The sequence below is a fragment of the Squalius cephalus genome (assembly GCF_949319135.1).
Source record: "Squalius cephalus genome assembly, chromosome: 17".
NCBI lineage: Eukaryota > Metazoa > Chordata > Actinopteri > Cypriniformes > Leuciscidae > Squalius > Squalius cephalus.
In genome coordinates this window covers 4,204,090-4,231,613 of record NC_137138.1, presented here as the reverse complement: position 1 = coordinate 4,231,613, position 27,524 = coordinate 4,204,090, and the positions used below count along the sequence as shown (strand labels likewise).

General features: G+C 35.9%; 2 protein-coding genes and 1 long non-coding RNA gene across 8 annotated transcripts in view; 2 read left to right on the top strand and 1 right to left on the bottom strand.

The window, feature by feature from the left end:
• Window positions 1–27,524, top strand: part of LOC307144912 (uncharacterized protein) — a 137,677-nt gene that overhangs the window by 37,056 nt on the left and 73,097 nt on the right. The window lies entirely within an intron of this gene.
• LOC307144931 lies at window positions 266–9,087 on the top strand. Of its 2 annotated transcripts, XR_013818854.1 has the most exons (4): window positions 266–294; window positions 2,842–2,911; window positions 3,846–3,965; window positions 7,294–9,087. It is a non-coding gene; the product is annotated as an uncharacterized lncRNA (long non-coding RNA). The 2 variants fall into 2 exon arrangements; XR_013818855.1 differs by lacking the exon at window positions 266–294 and having other exon boundaries at window positions 1,033–2,911; window positions 7,294–8,432.
• Window positions 11,189–27,524, bottom strand: part of LOC307144911 (uncharacterized protein) — a 38,869-nt gene continuing 22,533 nt past the window's right edge. Inside the window, exons 1-5 of one of the 4 annotated variants that reach the window (XM_079847643.1) lie at window positions 21,468–21,583; window positions 20,906–21,025; window positions 17,404–17,523; window positions 14,389–14,508; window positions 11,189–13,329 (exon numbers count right to left, since the gene is read on the bottom strand). In XM_079847643.1, the coding sequence (XP_079703769.1) occupies window positions 12,608–13,329; window positions 14,389–14,508; window positions 17,404–17,523; window positions 20,906–20,963 (1,020 nt within the window). In that variant the 5' untranslated portion in view covers window positions 20,964–21,025; window positions 21,468–21,583 and the 3' untranslated portion in view covers window positions 11,189–12,607. Of the gene's footprint in view, window positions 13,330–14,388; window positions 14,509–17,403; window positions 17,524–20,905; window positions 21,026–21,467; window positions 21,584–23,414; window positions 24,195–24,391; window positions 24,509–27,524 lie in introns of those variants that run through there. The other 3 variants (XM_079847642.1, XM_079847644.1, XR_013818850.1) reach the window with 3 other exon arrangements.

The window sequence follows — 27,524 nt, the reverse complement described above, 5'->3', positions numbered from 1 at the left end:
ATAAATCTTGGCTTTATATTAAAGTTAGATGGTACAAGTTTCATTAATAAAACATGTGAGAGAGTTATTAAATTATATGAAGATTAGGTCACCTTAAAACAGCTTAGTGTAAGTTTTCTGATTTAGATTTCTCCCAATAAAAATAAAATCACAGTCTGATAAACACAGTGATTTAAATCTTGTATTTAATCAATGAACGTTAGATGTCTTAAAATGGTTTCCGCCAGTAGAGACGCTCGAGCAACCGAAGCAATGACACACACCCGAGTCTAGGAGAAGAAGAGAAGTGAGCGAGTATGGAGGTAGATTTGTGTCTTTATTATTCAATCAAAAAAAAGGTTGCTTCAATCAAAAAATATATTTTCAATCAAAAAAACCCGTTTCAATCAAAGAAAAAAAGTGTTTGAATGCAAAAATATATTTGAGACTCAAAAAAATGCATTTGAACACTATTTTTTTTTGCTTGAAAATGTTTTTTTTGATAGAAGTGAAGGTTTTTTTGTTTGAAGCAACTTTTTTGATTGAAGTATTGTTGTTTTGTGTTTGGGCCATATTATGGGTAGGACATTTGTGTCTTTATAATTCAATCAAAAAAGAAGTTGCTTCAAACAAACAAAACATATTTTCAATAAAAAAATCACTTCAATCAAAAAATAAACCTTTTCAATCATAGAAAAAATGTTTTTGAATGCAAAAAAATATTTGAGATTCAAAAAATTGCACTTGAACACTTTTTTTTTGATTGAAAATGTTTTCTTTGATTGAAGTAATCTTTTTTGTGTTTGGACCATGTTATGGGTAGGACATTTGTGTCTTAATTATTCAATCCCAAAAAAGTTGCTTCAATCAAAAAAAAACATTTTCAATCAAAAAAAAATAATTTCAATCAAAGAAAAAACTGTTTAAATGCAAAAAAAAAAAAAATCATTTGAAGTGTTTTTTTTTTATTGAACTTTCTTTTTTTTTGAATGAAGTGAAAAAAGTTTTGAAGTCGTTTTTTTTTTAAATCATTTTGACACAAACGTACCGCAGTGGGGGCGGGTGCTTCTCCATTGGTCAGACATGCTTGAGTGACAAGTGTCTACACCAACGACGTCTTTCTGACAAGCAAGTCATGGTCGCCACTCGCCAGCGAGCCAGGAAGCAGTGGTGGAGTTGTTGGTAAGTAGATAAAACCGTATTAAAATGATTGGTGTCACGTTATTAGCCTACTCTGTTTGATATTTCGATTAAACATACAGCTTGCTAACTTAAATAAGGATCATTATTGGCACAATACTTTAAGCTAGTAACTACTTGTACACTATGTCAGACAATAAGCATCACTTCATTGAACTGCCAGTTTTCCATGTGGAGTTGTGCAGGACATTAGGCTACTTATAAATAATGCCTGACACAGCTAGTTTGCGCACCGAGCAACGGAATATATATTCATGTTACCGGTGGTATGCAACATTATTTTCCGTACGGGACGGCATATGTAAGCCCCGCTCTCAAAATAACAGCATCTGCCTCTGTGTCTGCGAGCATTTGACTGTGATGGTGGGGAGACCACTACCCGTGAGCGAGAGAGAGAGCGGGACGGTCAAATAGCTGTAATCCTGTGGGCTGTGTGAGAAGATAGACTCAGGCTCTGCATGACCTGTTGCTGCTAAACAGGCAGCGCTGTGGGCAACAGTTGGCCTGTGGACTGTTGTTTGACCACTAATGACGTTACGTATTATAACACAATATAGCACAAGCACATAGCAAGCCTCTGTAACGTTACTTAAGTGAAATAAACAATTCAATTAGCCGTTAGCGCACCCTGCTAGCCTGCCTGACAATATGAGGCGTCAGATATCTAACACCATCACACAAATTAGTCAACGTGAGCTAAGTTAGCAAGCTGTATGTTTAATCGAAATATCAAACAGAGTAGGCTAATAACGTGACACCAATCATTTTAATACGGTTTTATCTACTTACCAACAACTCCACCACTGCTTCCTGGCTCGCTGGCGAGTGGCGACCATGACTTGCTTGTCAGAAAGACGTCGTTGGTGTAGACACTTGTCACTCAAGCATGTCTGACCAATGGGGAAGCACCCGCCCCCACTGCGGTACGTTTGTGTCAAAATGATTTAAAAAAAAAACGACTTCAAAACTTTTTTCACTTCATTCAAAAAAAAAGAAAGTTCAATAAAAAAAAAACACTTCAAATGATTTTTTTTTTTTTTGCATTTAAACAGTTTTTTCTTTGATTGAAATTATTTTTTTTTGATTGAAAATGTTTTTTTTTTGATTGAAGCAACTTTTTTGGGATTGAATAATTAAGACACAAATGTCCTACCCATAACATGGTCCAAACACAAAAAAGATTACTTCAATCAAAGAAAACATTTTCAATCAAAAAAAAAGTGTTCAAGTGCAATTTTTTGAATCTCAAATATTTTTTTGCATTCAAAAACATTTTTTCTATGATTGAAAAGGTTTATTTTTTGATTGAAGTGATTTTTTTATTGAAAATATGTTTTGTTTGTTTGAAGCAACTTCTTTTTTGATTGAATTATAAAGACACAAATGTCCTACCCATAATATGGCCCAAACACAAAACAACAATACTTCAATCAAAAAAGTTGCTTCAAACAAAAAAACCTTCACTTCTATCAAAAAAAACATTTTCAAGCAAAAAAAAATAGTGTTCAAATGCATTTTTTTGAGTCTCAAATATATTTTTGCATTCAAACACTTTTTTTCTTTGATTGAAACGGGTTTTTTTGATTGAAAATATATTTTTTGATTGAAGCAACCTTTTTTTTGATTGAATAATAAAGACACAAATCTACCTCCATAAGCGAGGGAAGGGAACATAAACATGAGAAGTGGAACACAGCCGTTCATTCTGCTCTAAATCTGCTGTTTCCAGACTGTGAGTACGTTTATTTTATCATTTAATAGTAGTGGTGGGCAGATCGAGACCTCGTAGTAGAACACTGAGTTAAAGCAAATGTGCCGTATTGTATCGAGGCTTCGAAACTATCCGACACCCGTCTCAACGGTGACCCCTAGTGGTCAGAACAGTGTAAATGCAACAAAAACCCGGACCAAACATGCTTTAAAAACCCTTTTTTACAAATCGAATGCAATTTTTTAATTGAGATAAAAATCTTTCAAATGCAATTATCTAATCATCTAATAAGATTTTTAGTTGATATTTATCAATTGTCAGGGTTTGTTTTGTTAATTCTATGAATGGCTCAGTTAATTATGCTATTAACTACCATTATTAATTTTAATTATACTAATTAAAACGTCTACAAATGCATAAAACTGACCAGAGATCAGGTAAAACCACAGACACTTGTTCATTTGTTTCTCAGTTTGATACATGCATTGATTCGGAACAAAAGATTTGTAAAGGTTTCGAAGCAGTGTTTTGAAATTGCCATCACTATTTATTAGGAGAAATCTAAATCCAAACAACTAAACGAGTCTGTTAATTTATTGAATCACTCAGAAATTAATCCAAATGAACCCGACTGATGTTGTTCATTACGCTAGTGAAGCGTAAACTCGTTACTAGCTGGTTTTTCACATTAAAATTTGAGTTGTGTTTTCGTTTTATTTAATGAACAAATGAAACCTGGTAAACCGTTTTTAATGCATGTTTTTAATGCATTAAATTGTTTCTAAACAGTTGTTTGAGGAAAACACTTAAAGCTGGATAATTGCGAGTGATTGTAAGTGTGATGATCATCTGCTAAATGAGCAACAACGACCACAATTCACTCCTTCAGTCAGTGAAGCTCCCACAGCCGTTCATGAGAGTTTAAATGCTGGGGAATATTCCCATCTTCCCACAGGAGAAGAAGAAGCCAGCAGGAGGAATTACTCCAGGAGAAACTACGGACATACTATTGTAAAGATGGAGATTAAGGAAGAACCCTGCAGAATAAAAGATGAAGATACAGAGGAACAAATAGGTTGGTGTTTTCCTTCATTCTCTTTAATGACTGATGAGGAACATTAAGATGAAAACTGACATATCCTCCGGAGACCCAGGCATAGACTTTATCCTCTGTAGAGGACATTATATTTTAGCGAAATTCTATAAAATCTTCATTCATGTCACAGTCCTGTAAAGAGCACATTCAGGGCTTTTTAGAGATACCAAATGTTTGGAGGTTTCACCATTAAAACTGAATCAAATTTAGCACTCTTATCTAAATCTGAGTAATTTTCAAATTGTTTGTCGTAAATAAACTCTGTTATGAAACAGGGCACTGATTTCATACATGTTCTCTGTATAGACACCAGGACCAGTGTTGGGGGAAGTTACTTTTAAAAGTAATGCATTACAATATTGCATTACTCCCAAAAAAAGTAACTAATTGCATTATTTACTTACTTTTTATGAAAAGTAATGGTATGTTATTTTTCCATTAATTTTTCACACCTCAGCTGGGCCTACTTGTTTGTTTTTTAATAACAACCAAAAAAGTTTTTTACTATTACTAGTTTAGCACTATTTTTGGCAAATGTCAAGGCCCTTTCACACTAAAAGTGAAATGAATAAGCCTCAGGCTGAAGGAAATGCATATGTACGCCTGTACGGTTGAAGAAGCAGCTCAAACAAACCTTTCAGCTGCTGCCAATCTGCAATAAAGATCAAAAGGATACAGGAGAAGGAAGTTCAACACTCTTATTTCTAAATCTAATCTAAAGTCAGTTTTGCTTGTTAGTATGGTTGAATTAGATCATTGCAAATACATTAGTTAATAAAGTGAGATTATATACATAAAGTATATTGTGTGTAGTTTAATATAGTTAATTATACATTTTTGAGATTGCATTTTACTGTTTATACTCGTTTTTAGGAATAGTGAATGTTTTTGTGCAAGTGAGATGAGTAAATGCACGTTCATGTTTAGTCTAGAACTTAAATAACCATAATGTTTGCGCACAACACCTCCTCACTTTATTTCTCTCAACACGAGGACAGGAGAGCTGTCAGTCAATAAATGTGAAAAAGTAACTAGTTACTTATTTAAAAAAGTAACTTGGATATTTTGTTGTAAATTGAAAAAGTAATGCGTTACTTTACTAGTTACCTGAAAAAGTAATCTGATTACGTAACTCAAGTTACTTGTAATGAGTTAAACACAACACTGACCAGGACTTACAGCATGTTTAACAGGCATTTTGGGGAGACACGACGACTGAATAGGGAAAGAAATTGCATATCATATATTCTTATGAAAATGTTGCCAAGTTATTATTTCCATTATTACACTTCTTTTTTCATTACATGTTGCCACAAGAACACATTAATATTAAAATTAAATACATTGTATAGAATGGGACTACACATTTATGGCAATTTTACACACAAATATCATAAAGTAAAATAGTGCATCAAATCATTGTTATATCTTTCATAAAAATATAACTATAGAAATTTTTCAATTCAAATCGAAAAGAAATACTCTTTGATTATGTAATCTGTATGAAAGTTGCATTTCTCTCTGTAGGCGAAGATGACAAGTCAGCATCAATAGCTTCATCTTTGCAGCTGAAAACACAGAAAAAACTACTTTATTAAATAATTTAGATGTTTTCTTGCTATTTTTTATGTTCTCATTTTTATATTCTTTATATGTGTGCATGAGCACGGAATAGACCATATATTACGTCTATATTAAATGCTTTTTATGGTTTGGTATTTTCCTCAGTATATATTTAAGAAATTAAATTATTATAAATGTGTGATTAGTCGACTAAGTCGATGGCTTAAATGAACAACTACTAGTCGACTAGAAAAATCTTAAGTTGGGGGCAGGCCTGTCTTATCATGCCAGTTTATTTTCTTATTAACTGAGTCCTGATGAGGACACAGCATAAAATATGAATACATTTTTATTTTTATTTATTAGTTTCTTATACTCCAAAAAATGTAATTGTTACGACCGCTATGAATCATCTGTAAAAGGAAAAGAAAGAGATGCAGAATAATAAAGAGTTTTATTATTTTCAACGAGGGTTTAGCGTCAGGGCCAAAATAACAAACAAAACAATCTTTTTAACAACCTTATTTTTCTAAAATAAAATTAAAGAAAAATAAACTTAGCTTCCTCCCTAATCCAAAAACAGTGTGAAAAGATATATACAAAATAAAATGGCGTCAAACCCCCCACATCCCTTAATTAGGCAAAAATTATAAATTAGAATAATTACGTGAGATATATATATATATATATATATATACAGTGCAATGCATAAGTGAATACACCCATGCTAAAGTTGACTAAAAAGAGGAATAAAAAATCATATTTTGGAAATTGAACTTAATGCCTTAATTTAAAAAATTAGGAAAAATCCAACCTTTAAGGACACCAATTTTCTTTGTGAATGAATAATGTATCGTAAATAAATAAATGTTCTTCCTTAAAATACATGGTTCATAAGTGAGTACACCCCTATGTTAAATTCCCATAGAGGCAGGCAGATTTTTATTTGTAAGTATTTTTTTAAAAAAATTTTTAGGATACTATGCATCCTGATAAAGTTCCCTTGGCCTTTGGAATTAAAATAGCCCCACATCATCACATAGCCTTCACCATACCTAGAGATTGGCATGGGGTACTTTCCATAAGATCATCTCTCAATGCAAATCAAACTAGCTTTTAGGCTAACTGAAATAAAACCATGCCAAAATATGATTTTTTATTCCTCTTTTTAGTCAACTTTAGCATGGGTGTATTCACTTATGCATTGCACTGTATATATATATATATATATATATATATATATATATATATATACACACACAGGTTCATAGCAAACCATCCAAAATCAGAAACCAAATCATAGTCAATCAGGCATGGGTCAAGTTAACAAGAATTATCAAAAATCTCAAATAGTCACTCACAATCTCTCTGGTACGACAAACTTAGACTAGACAAAACTACGACAATATGAAGCAATAGCGAAGAGGTTCACAATCTCACACGATGGCACAATAATGGCAAAGGTTGAGTGTTTGGGACGGCCCTTATATCTGGACCAGGTGTGGAGGTGAACAAATCACAGCCTCCAGCAAATCACAAGAAAACGCCTAAATAACTAAAAAATAAATAAAAAAAATAAATAAAATTCACTCAAAAAAGTGTCTGGTTCACGGGAGGATATAACTATGCATCTAAACCGAAATAATAGTAGATTTGTGATTTGTGCTAAATTAAGAATGAACTTTATGTTTATGTTTTTTATGTTTGTTTCTCCTGATTTTTGGGAATTTAATGTTGATTTTAGACTCGATGGAAGTGAATGACGACAAACAGCATCATTTCAAAAATGAAGATGGAGAACCGATATACAAAAATGAAGATAAACAGCATCTGTTTCAAGAATCTCATCATTTCAAAAATGAAGATGGAAATGCAGTCGTTTCAAAGACTGAAGAGAATTTCACGCAGAAACAAGCTGGAAAATCTGGAGACAAAGGATTTTTCACCTGCTCTGAGTGTGGACTGTTTTACGTGCACAAATCAGACCTTAATAAACACATGAGAATTCACACTGGGGAAAACCCGTTCACATGCACTCAATGTGGAAAGAGTTTCACACAGAAAAGGGCTCTCTATGATCATCTGCGCCGTCACTCTGGAGTGAGATCATTCAGCTGTGATCAGTGTGAGAAAACATTTGTTGTGGAATCATATTTAAAATCACACCTTAAAGTTCACACTGCTGTGAAGCCTCACATTTGTTCTTTCTGTGGAAAGGGTTTTGCACTCCTGAAGTATTTAAAAGCTCATGAGCATATTCATACTGGTGTGAGACCTTATATGTGCTCCTACTGTGGGCAGAGCTTTACTACAAACACAGAGTTAAAAAGACACCAGAGAATTCATACTGGAGAGAAACCGTACAAGTGTTCACACTGTGGAAAGAGTTTCTCTCAGTCAGGAAGCCTGAAAGATCATGAGAGAGTTCATACTGGAGAGAAACCGTATCATTGTTCTTCATGTGGGAAGAGATTCACACAATTATCTACTCTACGGACTCATGAGAAAAATCATTGCCCAAAGTTGCTCATTGCCCAAAGCTAAGTATTTTCCAACTGCTTTTCTGTATTGTTTCGGGATGCCCATCCTGAAGTAACTAGAGTACGTCAGCTCCAGTTTGGATCCAGCCTCTATGAAGACATCATTTGTTTACAATATGTTCACATTACTTCAACGATCTCATTGTTTCTGCTTTAAATAAACACATTATTAGCTAACTGTGTGGTTTATACATGTACATTTCTGAAATGCATAATTTCAAATTAGTTGTGAAGTTTGAATCTGGAGACAGTTTGATCAAGCATTGCCCTTCTCTTTTCTCAACCGCTGTAACATGATTTATAATGATATGATTCAACTTTACTGACCATTAAAGTAAATCAGACATTGATTAAAAGTGTGAATGACAATGAAAACAATGGAATAGTTTGCAAATCAGAGATATGAAGGTTTCCCTAAAAACAAGCAATCAGATCTCATATCAGATATTTTCAGGCGTACTGTCTGCACTATTAATTGCAAGTAATCAGATGAGATTTGTGTGTCCAGACATGGCAGGAATGCAGCAACAGAGTTTACTCATTTAGCCCGGCTTCCAGAGAATATGTACTTGTTTTGTAATTAATTAATTTTCAAGAGATGTAAAATTTATAGCCTAACATAAAGGTCTCTAGCGTTATATTTTGCCAACGAACTAAAATCGAAATCGTGATATGGCTTTGTTCCCTTATGAAACAGCACAAGACTTGAATTAAGTATCCTATATAGGCATTCTGTTTGTGCTGCGTAATTTAAAGAAAAGTGCACACTTTGCTCACGCGATCAGCATGGGGATCCTGTGTTTTCTCCAAAATAAAAGCTCAAGGGTTTAGTTCTTGCAAGTGAAGAAATTAGGACAAAAGGGTTGTAATTTTCCTATACTATAATGTAATGTAAAATATACTTTTGAAATGTTAATTTTCATTTTTACAGTACATTTATGGGCTATATGGATTTTACATCATAGGAATACTTAAATAAATAAATCATAAACACCAGTATATAATGAAGTAAATAATGAAGTATTTTTACACGAACTTCATCTCTCCTATTGTAAATGCCTGTTTAAATATAAACAGTTTTAAACTGCACTAGGCTTAAAACTAAATGTGGTGCAGTTTTAGTTTTAAAGGATGATTTATTACCAGACATTTGAACCCTTTGTTTTAATGTAAATTATTACACATTTAAATCACATTAGTTTTGTTCCTTTTTATTAATCACGTCTCAAAATGTACAGTTCTTCAAATAGCAGAGTCAGACCTGCCAACCTGTATGCATTTTGACATCAAAGTTGTCACTCAAAACTTTGCAAAAACCTGGTGACGCCTCTGTGCACGCGCAGTCCTCAAACCAAGCAACCGCAAGACATCATCCATATCCTGGCTCACTTACAACTCGCACGGATCTCTCGCGAATCGTCCTCACGGATTCGATCGCGGTCGGGTGGTTCGTGCACTGGCTCCAGCCACTTCTCTCTCTCCCAGCACGGGAGTGCAGGGGCGCGGGAAGAGGTTTTAGTTTGGGGGTGCTGATTTATTTTTTTATTTTTTATTTATTTACCGGGGGGACCGGTCAACGGGACAAAAATTAATCCTTTAAAGCAGGGGTTCCCAACCCCTGCTGCTTTAAAGGATGGGACTTTATGGGACATTTACCAATTCACCAAATGTAGGGCTGCACAAAAATAATAACTTAGGCTAGAAGGCTACCGTATTTTATAAGTCGCTCTGGAGTATATATCAGTCAAAAAATGCGCAATGAAGAAGAAAAAACATAGCCTAAGTCGCACTGGACTAAGTCGCATTTATTTAGAAATTTATTTCACAAAAAAAAAAAAAAAAAAAAAGCAATGTTACAGAAGGAACAGTTCTCAGTTACAGACATGAGCGCTCTGAAAAGACTGCTTTAAAACTTCCACAGAGATCTCAAACAGAAAGCACAAAGCCTGTCTTTAAATTTAATTTCGTTTTGTATTAATTGTATCTTAATTTTAATCAATGTTTCATCAACCAATTGTCTGGATTTAATAAATAAGAAGTGCATATATTAGAAATTAGATAATCACGACACGGAGGCGCCGGCGGGTGAACTGGAGCTGGTCTCATAAATTAACCGAAACTCAGCATATTATTATAGAAAGCTTGAAATGTCTACATTTAAACAGAACAATTCAAAACGAAAGAAAACAGACTGCTCTCTGTTTATGTAGCCTAATCCGTATGAAATGTGCATTTCTCTCTGGTGCGTTCATACTGCGAAGATCGCGATCGAGTCAGCATAGTCAACTTCATCTTTCCAGCCGACACTGACATAAAAAATAACTGGTTTATTAGTAAACAAATAAAATGTCTCCTGCTATATTTTACATATTCATAATCATTCATTTTGCCGGTTCTTTGTGACAGCTTTATGGTGCTTTTTTTCTTCTTTTTGGGGGCATTTCTCGGTTGTCTTTAGGCGCGATGTTACAAGGACGCTGCTAATAAAATTGCGAGTAGGCCAACACATTTGATTCACGTTTATTATTATAGGCTACCCCAGTTTTTATGCCGGTTGTATAATTTTATTTTGTTGTATTTATCCGCCACACCTTAAAGGTGTGAAAATATTGTCTGATATTAAACCGGTAATATAAATTTAGAAATGAACACAAAAAAACTGCCTAGTGCTAACCTTACAAAACACTGACAGTGGGGTTTTTGACTGTTTTTTTTGTTTGTTTTTTTGAGCAGCTGTGGACAAATTCTTTCGACGCACACACAATAGCCTATTACGTAACCTTCTGCTCGTATGTTTTAAAAACATAATTTAACATATAAATAACAATTTTTAAATAGCCCACTTAAAGTGTTTATTACAAATAAATGACTAAATGCTAAAAATTAATAAATGTTAATGAACAAACATATGCGTTGCATTTACAATTCTGTGAAAACAGGGGGTGCTGCTGAACTTCCCACTTCCCGCGTCCCTGCCGGGTGTGTTTCCTCCACGAGACTGCTCAGATTGCGCAGGACGCGTTGCTATTCACGCTCCGACATCCCACTTTTGCCGCCAATGTAACGTGTGAAGAACGACAGACGAGCAAGGCTCCGTTTCTGAACTTTTAATCGGAACGCAAAAATACATGCACCAGCCTAACGCACTCGCTCGTTTCTCTCTCCCCAGCCTTTTGAACTCCCACATTAACCCTATAACTGCCGGTGCAAATTAAAACAGTAATTTCACAACAATTATAAAGAGTCTGTGCGCTACAATATCATATAGCCTAATACACAAATGGTTAGATTTATGTGTGGGGTTGGGTTACATGTTCAAATGAGTAAATAAATAAATATGTAAATTTATGTAAATGTAAAATTATGTAAATAAAATTATGCTGTGCTGATGAAATTGAGAACCACACTCCAACATGTCATAAAGGCAAAATTATAACCCAATATATAATTTCATCATGACAATAATATTCCCTTGTCCAGGTATATGATTTTATCATCTCATTCATCTATTTTGTAACTATTTCAACCAGATATTGTCATCAAACCCTTCCAATTACAAATGATGTTCTAACTAGTTTTGATTCAGTACCTATTGCAATACAATATAGTCACACACTAGCAACACTCTCTCGCATATTTTGCTATTATGTCTGAGCTTTTTCTACATTGTTGGTATAAGTAGCAGTTGGTGGTAATACACAAGAAATGCCCAGTTTTACATCATCATTCTGGTAACGTTTCTTTAGACGTTCAGCAATCCTGCAGCGTGAACCACCATAGGAAATCCACCCTTACAATAAGATGGAGAATCAATAAAATGACAAGTGTTTACTTAATCATTGACCAATGATAAAAGTCAATATATTTACCACTAGATGCTGCTTTGCCACAAACACATGTGCATTTCATTTTCATAACCAACTTCCATTGTTAATGTCTGCTTATGAATTGAAATACATATGGTGCAGTTTTAGGTTTATTAGTCTTCTTGTAGCTCAAACAGTAGAATATGACACTAGCAAAGCCAATGTCATTGGTTTGAATCCCAGCAAATGCATGAACTGATATCATGGTAACCTTTAATGCAATGCAAGTCTCTTTGGATAAAAGCACCTGTTGAATACATAACTGCAAATATAAAGTATGATTTATTAATACACACTTGGTAAATGTTGCACGATGTTTAACCCCTTGATTGTGAGTACATTTACTCATTAAGTCACACAAGTTCTGTTCCTTTTTATTTCTCTTTGTCTCAAAATGTACAGAACATTTCTTAAAATGTAAGAAAGTCTTTTCAATATGTTCTCAATGCATCATTTCTATTTGTGCTCAAACCCAATTAATGAAAATAATTGAACTCTCTGCATAAATCACAGTATTTTAAAGCAACACTAGATTCATGAACTATTACTGACCCTGCAAAAATGTAATTTGACAAATGATCAAACTTCATTACTGATTTAAAAAAAATACCCTCTTTGATTAATGAAACTAATTCTGAACATGTACTTTTGCTCATTTAGGCAACGTCAGGCAATGCTTTTTCTTATGATTCTGTAGATTAGATGATTGGGTGAAACTCTTCCCACATGAAGAGCACTGGTGCGGCTTCTCTCCAGTATGAATTCTCTCATGATCTTTCAGGTTTCCTGACAGCGTGAAACTCTTTCCACAGTGTGAGCACTTGTACGGTTTCTCTCCAGTATGAATTCTCTGGTGTGTTTTTAAGTGGCTGGATGTAGTGAAGCTCTTCCCACAGTCAAAGCACATATAAGGTCTCACACCAGTATGAAAACGTTCATGCTCTTTTAAATTTTCCAGTCGTGAAAAACTCTTTCCACATACAGAACAAAAGTGAGGCTTCACAGCAGCATGAACTTTAAGGTGTCTTCTTAAGTTTTGTTCAAAAACAAATGTTTTATTACACTGATCACAGCTGAATGATCTCACTCCAGAGTGACGGCGCTGATGATCTTCAAGAGTACTTTTGCACCCGAAACTCTTTCCACACTGAGTGCATGTGAACGGTTTTTCTCCAGTGTGAATTCTCATGTGTTTCTTAAGGTTTGATCGATTTATGAAACTCTTTCCACACTCAGAGCAGGTTAAAGATCCTTTGACTCCAGTTTTTCCAGCACTTTTCTGCGTTAAATTCTTTTCAGTCTGTAAAATGACTGTGTTTCCATCTTCATTTGTGAAATGAGGTCTTCGAAACTCATGTTTCACATCCATAGGATCTAAAATGAATTCCCATAGTTCAAATAAAGAAGGACAAATTAGAAACAAGAAATAAGTTAGAAAATAAAATATGATACCAAAATTTTAGGAGTCAGTACTGATACCAGTAAATTAATTAAATTAGTTAATTATTTTCAAAGTCACCATTTTAGTGTTCGCATCAAATTAAATTGACAAAAGTAATTTTATATACATAAAAATGTTACATGCAAGTAAAGTTATAATTAACCCATTTATATTTTGAATAAAATTAAAATGATAAATGGGTTAATTATAAAAACTAAAACTAAAGACACTCCCTTTTATAAACAGTGAAGTTGAAACTTCAGCTTAGCTGCAGCACAATCTCTCTGACTGAGTGAAAACAGCCATTATAGTCAGAACATCTGTCTAGGCTATATCACACAATGAATCTCTTAATTTCATAGTGTTTATACTTTGTTGGTTATAACGAAAGGATTTTGCATGCAGAGCTCACGCTGCACAAACTCTGGCATATTGACCTTATTCACAGCAGCGCCATCTTTGATTTAATTATAACGGAATGAAAGCGAGGTTGTGAGGGATAGACATTCATCTCTTCAGTGTGTTGTACTGTTATTTCATGTGTTTTTCGATTGTTCTGCTGACGAAACACTGCAAAAATATCTTTATGACAATATGAGTTGTAGAAAAAATTATAAGTGATCTTAGAGCTTTATTCAGCTTCTTACAGCAGACGCCTTTGAAAACACGGCAAGTCTTTCCCTAGCAGCCTTGCTTTCATACCCGTCGCTGCACTGCTGTGAATGAGGACTATTGAGCGGAGTCCTAATTTCTGACTAACTTAGACGCCTCTGATTGGCCATTGCATTCACATGCTCAGCAAACATGTCTGTGATTGGCTACAACACTCAACGCTGCAAAACAATTGTAAATAGAAACATTTTACGCTCTTCACAGACACTCACAGAAATACACACGGGAGTTACGTTTTTTAAATGTAAGTAAAATATATATGTGATTTTCATCTTAATGTTCGTCATCAGTCATTAAAGAGAATGAAGGAAAACACCAACCTATTTGTTCCTCTGTATCTTCATCTTTTATTCTGCAGGGTTCTTCCTCAAACTCTATCTTTACAATAGTAAGTCCGTAGTTTCTCCTGGAGTAATTCCTCCTGCTTGCTTCTTCTTCTCCTGTGGGAAGATGGGAATATTTCCCAGCATTTAGCAGATGATCATCACACTTACAATCACTAAATTATATTCTCTGAATAATATTCATCTTAAAATGTTTATCAAACAACTGTTTAGAAACAATTAGACTTCTCTAGTTGATTTTTATGTTGCCCTTGCATCAGATATGATTCACATGTATTAAAAACTCTGTTTACCATGATTAATTTGTTCATTAAATAAAATGAAAACACAAATCATAATCTTCACAAACTATAATGTGAAAAAAGTCAGTAAAAAGTTTACATTACACAAGAGTAGTAAACAACATCAGTCGGTTCATCTCGATTAATTTCTGAGTGATTCACTAAATGAACAGATTCGTTTATTGGTTTGGATTTATATTTCACCTTATTAATAATAAAATGAATATATCGGGGGCAAGCGCAAAGACGACAACAAACCATGCCAACATGTCTGGGAGTGTCAGGCCAACTGCAACAATGAACAATTACAGACATTTTAAGATGATTTTAGGAAAAATGGGTGAAAAAAAATCATATATACAGTCACTAATAATATGACTTAATGGTTTGTCACTTTTGACCAATAGGTGGCGCAGTTACAAAATTGATGTGGTGTGGTCAGAGTGAGGTGACAATGAAACATACAATGTCAAGGCACTGCAGAGATAAAGCCTGAATAGTTATTTTGGCATCATGCCTCAACTTTGCTGCTGCGGTAGCCTATATGAAAATGGTTTCGTCTATCGACACAAAATCCATAACTTTTTGTCAGCATGGTCTGGAGATGATACGATTCGATTATGGTGAAAATCGAACGAAAGGTCTAGAAGTTCGAAAAAGTAGGTTTTAAAAGAAAATAAAGATGGCGGACAGGAAGTTTGGCTGACTTTAGCAATATTGGTATCTATGTTTTCGGCATAACCCAAGGAATCTATTAAAGGTATAGCGGAGGATTTTCCTGAATTTTAGAAAAGAACCGCCCTCTCCACTTTTTGAAAAAATGCACATGCGCAACACTCTACCTGCTCCCGAGAGGGAACGCCTATTAAACGTGTGCACGAGAGAGCATGCACGAGCTAATCATAGCTTACATTAACTTTTACTAGCAGTGATTTTAAATGGATTTCTCCAAATAGCATGCCAAACTTTACCTGTCAAGAAACTTCGCGACTGAGGCATCAGTGGGAAGCCCAACCTGTGTTTTGAGCGCACGCATCGTGTGAATCGTGTGCACGAGCACGTACGACGGCCTTACGTAAACATATCACCGGAATGATTGACACTTAGGAGGACCAATAGTCTTGATGATCCACCCGGAAAAAGAAAATCCTCCGCTATACCTTTAAGACCAGTGTCAAATTTATTCAAAAGTTATTAGCATTTCTGGAAATTTTGTTACAACTTTTTTACCACAAGGTGGCGCTGCCCCGAAACTTTTTGAGTACCTTCAAGGCATGGTGCTGATGACTCATACAGAGTTTCGTAATGATACACTAATGCGTTCATAAAGTATAGCATCTTATATCACAATACTGTATTGAAGTCAATGGCAATTTCATATTTTGTTCTATTATAGTGCCAACAAGAGGCACAATCCCACTATTTTTTTGTGTCCTCAGAGTGAGCCTGTCAATCAATGTGTGTGTCAATTTGGTCATTTGGTGAAAATAACTAATTTTGTTTTGGAGTTATAGACATTTATATGTATAAAAAAAAATGACCCACACCTGACTTTGTTTGAATTTTCTTGCCACTTACTATTAATACTTTGACATTTGGGCATTAGCATATAGCCAACGACCTATGTTTCCAAACTTTCTACAGTAGTTTCGTCTCGATCAGTCTAACGGTTTCGACGATATTGATAAATGTTTTTTAAGCGCTAAATCACAACCCTACACAAACCGTAAGGCGAAACCTAGCATGTTTGGTATCGTTGGACTTGGCAAGGATTCAGGAACCTAATAAGATGACTCCCATGAAAATAAGTCAACCACAACCAGAGTTAAGCATTTGAAAAAATTATTTTACCACTAGGTGGCGCTGGTTCGAAACTTCTCAGGCTCCTTCAGAGCATCATACTGATGACCCATACCAAGTTTCGTAGCGATACGTTCATAAAATACAGCAATTTGGTACAAAATTAAAAATGGCCGACGCCTAAAATGGTCGATATGGAAAAACTGGATGTGAGTCGACTCGGCATGATTCCTTGAATCTATCTTTATATCCATTAGTTCGCTTTCATGCATGCGTTATGCAGCGAAGTTACATATTTAAAGCTAGTGATGTGAGAAAGCAAACTGTATTGTTATGCAGCTGACAGAAACATAAACAAATCAGAAACGCATTTGATTTCAGTTCTTTTATTGTCACTGTAACATATTTTGTTATTTTGATAAGACATTCATCAAGTGTTCTAAAATAGACATCCTTGCGATTGAGGTTCGGGTTGAATGACTAGTTCTTCCAATGTTTCATCATCAGACTTGCGCTCGGATTGATATGGTAAAATCAATGCCATTGTTACTGTCTTTACAGTGTGTACAATCACTGAGATTTAGGAAGCCTCCGGAGCTGAAGTTCAGTTATGGTAATGTGCGTTTCTTTTCCGATACGCGCTCTAAGAGGTAGACCAATCACAACAGACTGGGCCATCTGACCAATCAGAGCAGAGTAGATTGCGGAAAGGAGGGATTTAGAGAGACTTAATCATCGGACGAGTCGTTTGGGAATAATCGAAAAATGTGGTGATGATGTGCAATGCATATTATGAGAAAATAAAAGAGTTTTTTTACCTTTGATGCATGTAAACATGTAAGAGACTCAATAAGGAGCCTTTAAAATAGCATAATAGGGGAACTTTAAAAGAATGAAGGAAAACACCAACCTATTTGTTCCTCTGTATCTTCATCTTTTATTCTGCAGGATTCTTCCTTAATCTCCATCTTTACAATAGTATGTCCGTAGTTTCTCCTGGAGTAATTCCTCCTGCTTGCTGCTTCTTCTCCTGTGGGAAGATGGGAATATTCCCCAGCATTTAGCAGATGATCATCACACTTACAATCACTAAATTAAATTCGCTTAATAAATATTCAGCTTAAAGTGTTTTGAATTTGATCAAACAACTGTTTAGAAACAATTCGACTTCTCTAGTTTATTTTTACGTTGCTCTTTCATCTAAAACTCCGTTTACCATGATTAATTTGCTCATTAAATAAAATGAAAACACAAATCATGATCTTTACAAATTGGAATGTGAAAAAAAAAACAGTCAGTAACGAGTTTACGTTTCACGAGCGTAATGAACAACATCAGTCGCTTCATTTCTGAGTGATTCTCTAAATGAACTCGTTTGGATTATATTTCACCTTATAAATGGTAATATGAATGTACTCACAGTCTGAAAAACAGCAGATTTAGAGCAGAATGAACGGCTGTGTTCCACTTCTCGTGTTTATGTTCCCTTCCCTCGCTCACTTCTCTTCTTCTCCTAGACTCGGATGTGTGTCATTGCTTCGGTTGCTCAAGCGCCTCTACTGGCGGAAACCATATTAAACTATATAACCTTCATAGATTAAGATATTTATCTTGGCTGATATTATACAAACACTTTATCTCACCACATGTGTTTGATTTGGAATAATAAATGTAATAATAAAACATTAAAATATTATTTTTGAAATATTATTTATTTGTTACATAGCTGATATCATAATAGAGCATTTTTGGAAAGACCTATATTTAAACTTAAAATAGCCGCTCAGGAAATGTTTTTGATGCTGATGATTTGAAAACAATCTGAAGTTTAGATGCTTCCCTATTATTGATATGCCTGGAGTTAAGAAATACGGAAAGAACTTTCAAATTCACTCATTGTTTACTTGATCTATTTAAACACTACTTCATGATATTCAGTTATGTTACATATTGGATTGTACATTTAAAAACAAAACAAAACAGGAAAATAAAGGAAAACGTAGGAAAATAAATGTTCTTGTAATGCAATGAATTTAATGCAAATACTTTGAAAAGAGCTTTTATTTGCTAATCATCATCAGTGGACATGGTATTAAATCATGTCTTTATTCTTGCTGTGGACAAACTCTGCAATGAAATCAACTGGATCATCAGTTATTGTAAACTTTAGTAAAGTGACAATTGAGTATTACCCCACAAGAAGAAATGATGTCAGATGTTATAACTAAACCAGTGACAAAACTAGAGAAATTACAGAGTTTCATGTTTGGCAAGTAAATGCAACACAAGAGAAAATAAGTCTGTGTTCATGCGTTCTGTTATTATAATGATATACTGTACCATATGAGAGCAAGTGGCATGTTAATGTCTGTAATAGGTGTGTGCTCAAACTGCTTACATATATGTGACCCGCTTTCCATAGATGGAAATGTGCGAAATAAAAATGTTCCGGTCCAACAGAATAGAGTGATGTGTGTGTTTTTCCCTCCATAAAGTTTATTTAAATTGACCAGTTATCCTTCAAGAACAACACTATGGGATTGAACCATATAGGGCCTTTAAAATGAAGAAAAGAGAAGTTTATTAAGAATGAGTATATAGATACTTTTAGAGTTACAGGCACACAAACTTTAGAAAAATAGTATTTATGGCAGTCAGACATGAAAGTTAAAAACTAGATGTATTTCTAGTTTCATCATTATTTGTTCTTCAGAAAATGTGCGTCCATTGAACATGTGTACCACCAGTCACATTGAGATCACTATATCTCTGGAAAGTAATCCTATTGGGCCTTAAAAATTAAGAACCCAAAAGAAAAGTTAATCTATAATGATATTAAGATGTTTTTTAATATGAGTTACAGGCCATTTTGACACGAATGACCCAAATGTGTTTATGTCTGAGAACCTTTTCTAGATCTTTTGTACACATAGTTAACTGTAGACACTGAAATAACATATGCTTAGAGTCCCTTTTTATCCTTTCCAGAAGTTGGCAAACGTAGATTAAGAGCCGACTCTTCATCCATGAAACCTTGAAATGACTGAGAACGAAAACAAATGCCGCCATCTAGAGTCAAATCTGTGGAATTGTAAATGTTCACTTTATACAGAAACACTGATTTATCCTGATGATGAGACACAGAATCTGCTTCAAACGAAGAGGGAGAATAAAAGCAATAGAATAATTCACTTGTTGAAAATGTTCATTTAGAGACCTTCAGCTTAATGCTTTTTCTCATGAGTCTTTAGATTAGATAATTGGGTGAAACTCTTTCCACATGAAGAGCACTTGTACGGTTTCTCTCCAGTATGAATTCTCTCATGAGCTTTCAGGGTTTCTGACAGAGCAAAACTCTTTCCACAGTGTGAGCACTCATAAGGCTTCTCTCCAGTATGAATTCTCTCATGTGTTTTCAGGTTTCCTGACAAAGCAAAACCCTTTCCACATGAAGAGCACTTGTACGGTTTCTCTCCAGTGTGAACTCTCTGGTGTTTTTTCAAGTCACTCGATGTAGTGCAGGTCTGTCCACATTCAGAGCACACATAAGGTCTCACACCAGTATGAACGCGCTCATGATCTTTTAAACTTTGCAATAGTGAAAAACTCTTTTCACAAAAAGAACAAAAGTGAGGCTTCACAGCAGCATGAGTTTTGATGTGTGTTCTTAAGCCTGATCCAAAAACAAATGTTTTCTCACACTGATCACAGCTGAATGATCTCACTCCAGAGTGAGAGCGTAGATGATCTTTCAAAACTCTTTTTGTACTGAAACTCTTTCCACACTGAGTGCATGTGAACGGCCTTTCTCCAGTGTGAACTCTCATGTGCTGATTTAGGTTTCCTTTGCGCATGAAACTCTTTCCACACTCAGAGCAGGTGAAAGATCCTTCGACTCCAGTTTTTCCAGCTGGTTTCTGTGCGAAATTCTTTTCAGTCTGTGAAATTATGTTTCCATCTTTATTTCTGAAATGCTGTTTGTCTTCATTCACTTCCATCAGGTCTAAAATCAACATTAAATTTGAATTGCTCAATTGAAGACGGACAAATTAAAAACAAAATCAGGAAGGCCCACATGAGCAAAATCTACAGGGTGGGCCATTTATATGGATACACCGTAATAACATGGGAATGGTTGGTGATATTAAAGTCCTGTTTGTGGCACATTAGTATATGTGAGGGGGCAAACTCCTCAAGATGGGTGGTGACCATGGTGGCCATTTAGAAGTCGGATCGGATAGAAGAATATCACCAACCATTCCCATGTTATTACGGTGTATCCATATAAATGGCCCACCCTGTAGTTTACTACGGAGTCTACTAGTGTCTAGTTTTAGATGTTACTGTTATATGTCAATTTTTATCTTAATGTTCCTCATCAGTCATTAAAGAGAATGAAGGAAAACACCAACCTATTTGTTCCTCTGTATCTTCATCTTTTATTCTGCAGGGTTCTTCCTCAATCTCCATCTTTACAATAGTATGTCAGTAGTTTCTCCTGGAGTAATTCCTCCTGCTTGCTTCTTCTTCTCCTGTGGGAAGATGGGAATATTCCCCAGCATTTAAACTCTCATGAATGGCTGTGGGAGCTTCACTGACTGAAGGAGTGAATTGTGGTCGTTGTTGCTCATTTAGCAGATGATCATCACACTTACAATCACTCGCAATTATTCAGCTTTAAGTGTTTTGATCAAACATCTGTTTAGAAACAATTCAACTCCTCTGGCTGATTTTTATGTTGCTCTTACATGGTATATTTTTAATGCATGTAAATAATTTTACATACTTTTTTTTTCATTAAATAAAATTAAAACACGAATAATAATCTTCACAAATTGCAATGTGAAAAAACAGTGACAGTTTCACCAGCGTAATGAACAACATCAGTCGATTCATTTCTGAGTGATTCACTAAATTAACTTATTCGTTTGGATTTAGATTTCTCCGAATAAATGATAAAATGAATGTACTCACAGTCTGAAAAACAGCAAGAGCAGTCAATGATGCTGTTTATGTTCCCTTCTTCTCCTAGACTCAGATGTGTGTCATTGCTTCGGTTACTCGAGCGTCTCTTCTTCTTCTTCTTAGGCGGTTGGCACACAGCTCTTAGGTGCATTACCGCCTCCTTCTGAATAGGAGTGTGGGTCTGAATTCCACATCGCTAAATTCTATGGAATAATCCTGTTCCTTTCAAGTACTAAAAAATACATCTAAAACATTGTTCCCCAGAATTTCTTTGCAATATATCGATAACATTAAATTTGATCTTTACTTCCGCTAAGTGTTCTGTGTTTGTCGTTCCTGATTGTATTTAGGACAATGTTCTATAACATGTTCTGTGGTTTCTTGATTACCACATTCACAGTTACCATCAGCATGTTTTCTCATTACTAATGTGCTGTTCAGTCCTGTATAACCATTTGCTTCTACTGTTCCTGCTCCATCCAACATTCTTTTGAATTTTATATAGATGTCTGCCTGTGCTTTCATTGTCCCATAAATACTTCCATATACCCCTAATCCCATTACTCCTACATGGACTGGGACCCAACCCAAGACAATGTTGATTCCTCACTTTATCAATCTATTCACTAAATGCACTATATCATAAACAATATCTTGCCTGGATTCAGAGTGCAGATTCTTTATACTTAGTAAACCTGAACTTGAATCAGACCATATCACTACACCTTCCGATCCATACTCCTCCACCCATAATAAAGCCAACCTTATAGCAATTAAAGGTGCTCTAAGCGATGTTGGGTGACGTCACTTCTTGTTGACGTTCGAAGTATTGTCAAACAAAACGGAGGCTAGCTCGACCCTCCCCCCTCCTCATCCGCGCACTAACCCCCCACATCATTCTTGTCTGTGATTGGCTGGAACACTGTTTGTTATGTTTCGTGGTCCAGGCTGGGCCAGTTTGTTTTTGTTGCCGTTTGTGGAGCCTGGGCTGTCTACAGAGACCGTGTTTTTTTACAGTGTGTTCAGGGGACAGGCAGCTAGCGGATAGTGAGGAGATGTTTGCTGTATGTGACAAAAAAAATTTGGCCTAAAAACGCGTGACATCGCTTAGAGCACCTTTAAGTCAGCTGTATACACAGCAAGATCATCACTAATTCTATTAGCCTTAATCAGTTTTAATTCAGGGATTGCATATGCAACCCCACTCTTTTATTTATTTTTGATGCATCTGTACATACCTGAATATTATTTCCATATTTTCCTCCCACATACATTTCAAATGTACAGTTGCTCGAGAGCCTCTACTGGCAGAAACCATATTAAACGATCTAACCCTATAGATTAAGATATTTATCTGTTCTCTTGGCTGATATTAAACAAACACTATTCATCTCGCCACATGTGTTCGATTTGGGATAATATATGTTACAATAAAACATTAAAATATTATTCTAGAAATAACATTTATTGGTGACAGATGATTTGCCATAAGAGCATTTTTGGTTATGACTATTTAAACTTAAAATGACCACCAAGGAGAAAGGAAATGTTTCTGATACTGATGATTTGAAAACAAGCTTATAGGACTGTTGAGAACTAAACTGACCAGAGCCTGAAGTTTAGATGCTTCCCTATTATTGATATGCCTGGAGATAAGGAATACTGGAAGAAATTTCAAATTCACTCATTGTTTACTTGATCTATTTAAACACCAGTTCAATTACTATTAATTAACAGTATTCAGTTGTGCTGCATATTGGATTGCATATAAAAAAACATTTATTTAAATCAATTTTGACCTCACTAATGCTGCTGAGTTAGTTTCAGCGTGTGTAAAGGTTGTTTTATGCTCATTTTTCTACAGTTGTAGTTTGTTGTATGGTTGGATTTCAGCTCTCAAAAGATCTGATCCTGAATCAGCATGAAAAGAGATCTGGATTCATGATATCTGCCGCCATCTAGAGTCAAATCTGTGGAATTGTAAATGTTCACTTTATACAGAAACACTGATTTATCCTGATGATGAGACACAGAATCTGCTTCAAAAGAAGAGGGAGAATAAAAGCAATACAATAATTCACCTTTATTTGTGCTTGTTGAAAATGTTCATTTAGAGATCTTCAGCTTAATGCTTTTTCTCATGAGTCTTTAGATTAGATACTTGGTTGAAACTCTTTCCACATGAAGAGCACTTGTACGGTTTCTCTCCAGTATGAACTCTCTGGTGTTTTTTCAAGTCACTCGATGTAGTGCAGGTCTTCCCACAGTGAGAGCAAACATAAGGTCTCACACCAGTATGAAGACGCTCATGATCTTTTAAACTTTGCAATAGTGAAAAACTCTTTCTACAAAAAGAACAAACATGAGGCTTTACACCAGCATGAACTTTAAGGTGTCTGCTTAAGTGTGATGCCACAACATACGTTTTCTCACACTGATCACAGCTGAATGATCTCACTCCAGAGTGAGTGTGCAGATGTTCTCTGAGAATTTGTTTGGATGTGAAACTCTTTCCACACTGAGAGCATGAGAACGGTCTTTCTCCAGTGTGAATTCTCATGTGTCTATTAAGGCTTTTTTTCTGTCTGTAACTCTTTCCACACTCAGAGCAAGTGAAAGATCCTTCGACTCCAGTTTTTCCAGCTTGTTTCTGTGTGAAATTCTTTTCAGTCTGTGAAATTATGTTTCCATCTTCATTTGTGAAATGCTGTTTGTCTTCATTCACTTCCATCGGGTCTAAAATCAACATTAAAATGCCACGGTTCAATTGAAGACGGGCAAATTAGAAACAAAATCAGGAAGCCCAAAATGAGCAAAATCCAGTTTACTACTGAGTCTACTAGTATCTAGTTTAGGATGTTATTGTTATATGTCGATTTTTTTATCTTAATGTTCCTCATCAGTCATTAAAGAGAATGAAAGAAAACACCAACCTATTTGTTCCTCTGTATCTTCATCTTTTATTCTGCAGGGTTCTTCCTTAATCTCCATCTTTACAATAGTATGTCAGTAGTTTCTCCTGGAGTAATTCCTCCTGCTTGCTTCTTCTCCTGTGGGAAGATGGGAATATTCCCAGCATTTAAACTCTCATGAACGGCTGTGGGAGCTTCACTGACTGAAGGAGTGAATTGTGGTCGTTGTTGCTCATTTAGCAGATGATCATCACACTTACAATCACTCTCAGTTAACCAGCTTTAAATGTTTTCCTCAAACAACTGTTTAGAAACAATTCAAACAATTGATTTTTATGTTGCTCTTTTTGCATTTGTTAAATAAAATGAAAACACAATTCATAATCTTCACAATTATCAATCCTTCAATTCAGTTCAGAAAGAAGCTGAAAGAATATTGATGAGGGTTTATTGCTTTAATCAGACATCGATTAAACGTGTGAATGTGTGCAAATTAGAGACAACGGAATTGTTTGCAATTCAGAGATACAGGCATTTAACTTAAACTCCAGGTCTGTGTGTCAGATTGTTGCATAATTTACAGGAAAGCAGAATGTAAGGTCAAAACTGAATTTCGAATTCGAACATTTCTTTGTTATATGTTTTGTCTGAAATTAAAGTATAGAGTGGTGCTGGTATGACGTCAAAGCCCCGCCCCCTGGTTCTCGCGAGATTTTTCACCAAGAACGCATGTAAATCTTCTATGTGCTTAGCTTAAGCAAGGGCAAGAAGCAAAGCAGTTTTGAAAGAGAGCTCCTTAACAGCGATAGATGCCAAGGGCTTGAACGGGGGTAAAGAGAGAGCCTTCAGAACCAGCGTTAGGTAAAGTCTGGCTTTCCTGTAGCTCAAACAGTAGCGTTGGCGCTTGCGACGCCAAGCTCATGGGTTAGATTAGCAGGGAAAACAAGCACTGATAAGAATGTAATTGTGTACCTTGAAATGCAATGTAAGTCGCTTTGGATAAAAGCATCTGCCAAAATGCATAAAATATAGATCCACCTCTGCCCTCCCAATCCGATCTTACAGCAATTCATATGAATTCTCAAGGTGGCTAATTCGTACGAATTCATACGACTTCACTCGTACAAATAGCGTTTGTGAGATAGCGTTGGCCCTCCGGAAGCGGTCCAAAATCATCCATACAGACCAAGGGTAAAGCCTCCACTCTCCATGAGGAATCCCGCTCATCATGTCATTCTCGCTCGTCGTGAATAGATCCACCTCTGCCCTCCCAACCCGATCTCACAGCACAGTGGCTAATTCGTACGAATTCATACAACCTCACTCGAACGAATTCGTAAGTTTTCTGCTAAATTGTACATATTTTACGAGTTGCCCAACTCGTATGAATTTGTACGAATGACCTACACCGGGTTACCTGGACCCAGGTGGCAAACTGATGAGGCCGACGCCATTAGTCCCAGAAGCCTCTGAAATTCCCTCAAGGGAACAGACCAGCCCAGTCTGAAGAGATGGGATGGTCTCTAAACACTCATCGCAACCCAGACAAAACACACACCCAGATATGTTATAGAACACTGATTCTCAAAGTGTGGTACGAAGAGGAATCACTGAATTAAATATAAATTAATATCACTGGTGGATGATGAAATAATGAACAGTTCAACGAAACTGCTATTGTGGCTTCAATCTGGCAAGAGAAGTGCGTATCAGGGGTGTGTTTCCCGTTCAACGACGTAACTCGGCGCTTAACTACCATAGTACGATGCATCTTTGAAGAAATCAACTGGCTATCTCGACTGTTTCCCAAAACATTATTGCCGCAAATTGGTCGTTCAACCACGTTGGTTAATGTCATGCACATGGCGGCGTAATAACTACTTTAATTGAATCTGATTGAGATTGAATTAATGCTGGATGTTTTGCTATAAATTAGACACATGGCATCTGAGGACTATTTCTAATTTTTCTCAGTAATTTTGCTTTATTTCCCAGCTCGTTCTTACCTAGTAAGCACATTCGCATTCTTCAAAAAAATTTACGCTTTAAATCTCGACAAACTAAAAGACGTAAATGACATTTGTATGTATTCCAAATAAAAGACACAGATTGTACTGAATGTCAGCTTGCTTATTTGTCTCAAGATAAGGTTTTATTGAGTCCACACGTCACGCAAACAAGAAAATCTGCTTCTAACCACAGGTCGAGAGCATAAATGTTCGTTATAACTTTGGTTTTGGGAAACACCGACTCGTTGAACTTTGCTGATAACGACAGAATTTGAGACCATATTTGGCTACTAACGAGGCTTTGGGAAAGGCACAATGAACATTCGCAAACAGCAACATTTTGAGCTGAATAGTTAGGCCTACTACTCTACTGTATTTTAATATTGCCCATTATGGTGGTACTTGAGGAGCCAAATATTTTCTGAGGTGGTACTTGGTGTAAAAAGTTTGAGAACCACTGTTATAGACAGACTCGGGGGAACATGTTTTTCTGCATACCCCAGTGTATTGGCTAATTTTAGCCCATCGTTCAGACAATTAAGGATGCGCATACCGTTTGCTCTGAGAGGAGAAAGCACCGCATCTACACACTTTGAGAATGAGCGCTGGTCTTAAGGCCAGCCCGAACGGGAGCACTGAATACTGGTATGCTGTGCCCTTGAAAGCGAATCTCAGGAAGCACCTGAACTCTCAGAAAAAATGGTACAAAAGCTGTCACTGGGATGGTATCCTTAAAAAAGGTTCTAATATGTACCATTTAGGTACTAATATGTGCACTTTTGGCACCAATATGTACCTTTGAGGTACTAATATGCACTTTTTAGATACAAATATGTACATTTTGAAAGGGTACAGCCCAAGTGACAACTTTTGTACCTTTTTTTTCTGAGAGTGGGCGGCGGATCGCTAAATGAATATGGAAGTATGCATCCTTCAGATCCACGGATGCAAACTAGTCACCAGGACGGACTTGTGCCTGGATCTGCTTCAGGGTCGTCATCCTGAACACACTCTTTTGAAGCGCTCGGTTGATGGGTCTAGGATTGGACAAGGGTGGCCCATCATTCTTGGGTACCACAAAATAGTGGCTGTAAAACCCGCTCTCCAGTTCGCTCGGAGGGACTCACTCGATCACTGCTTTTGCG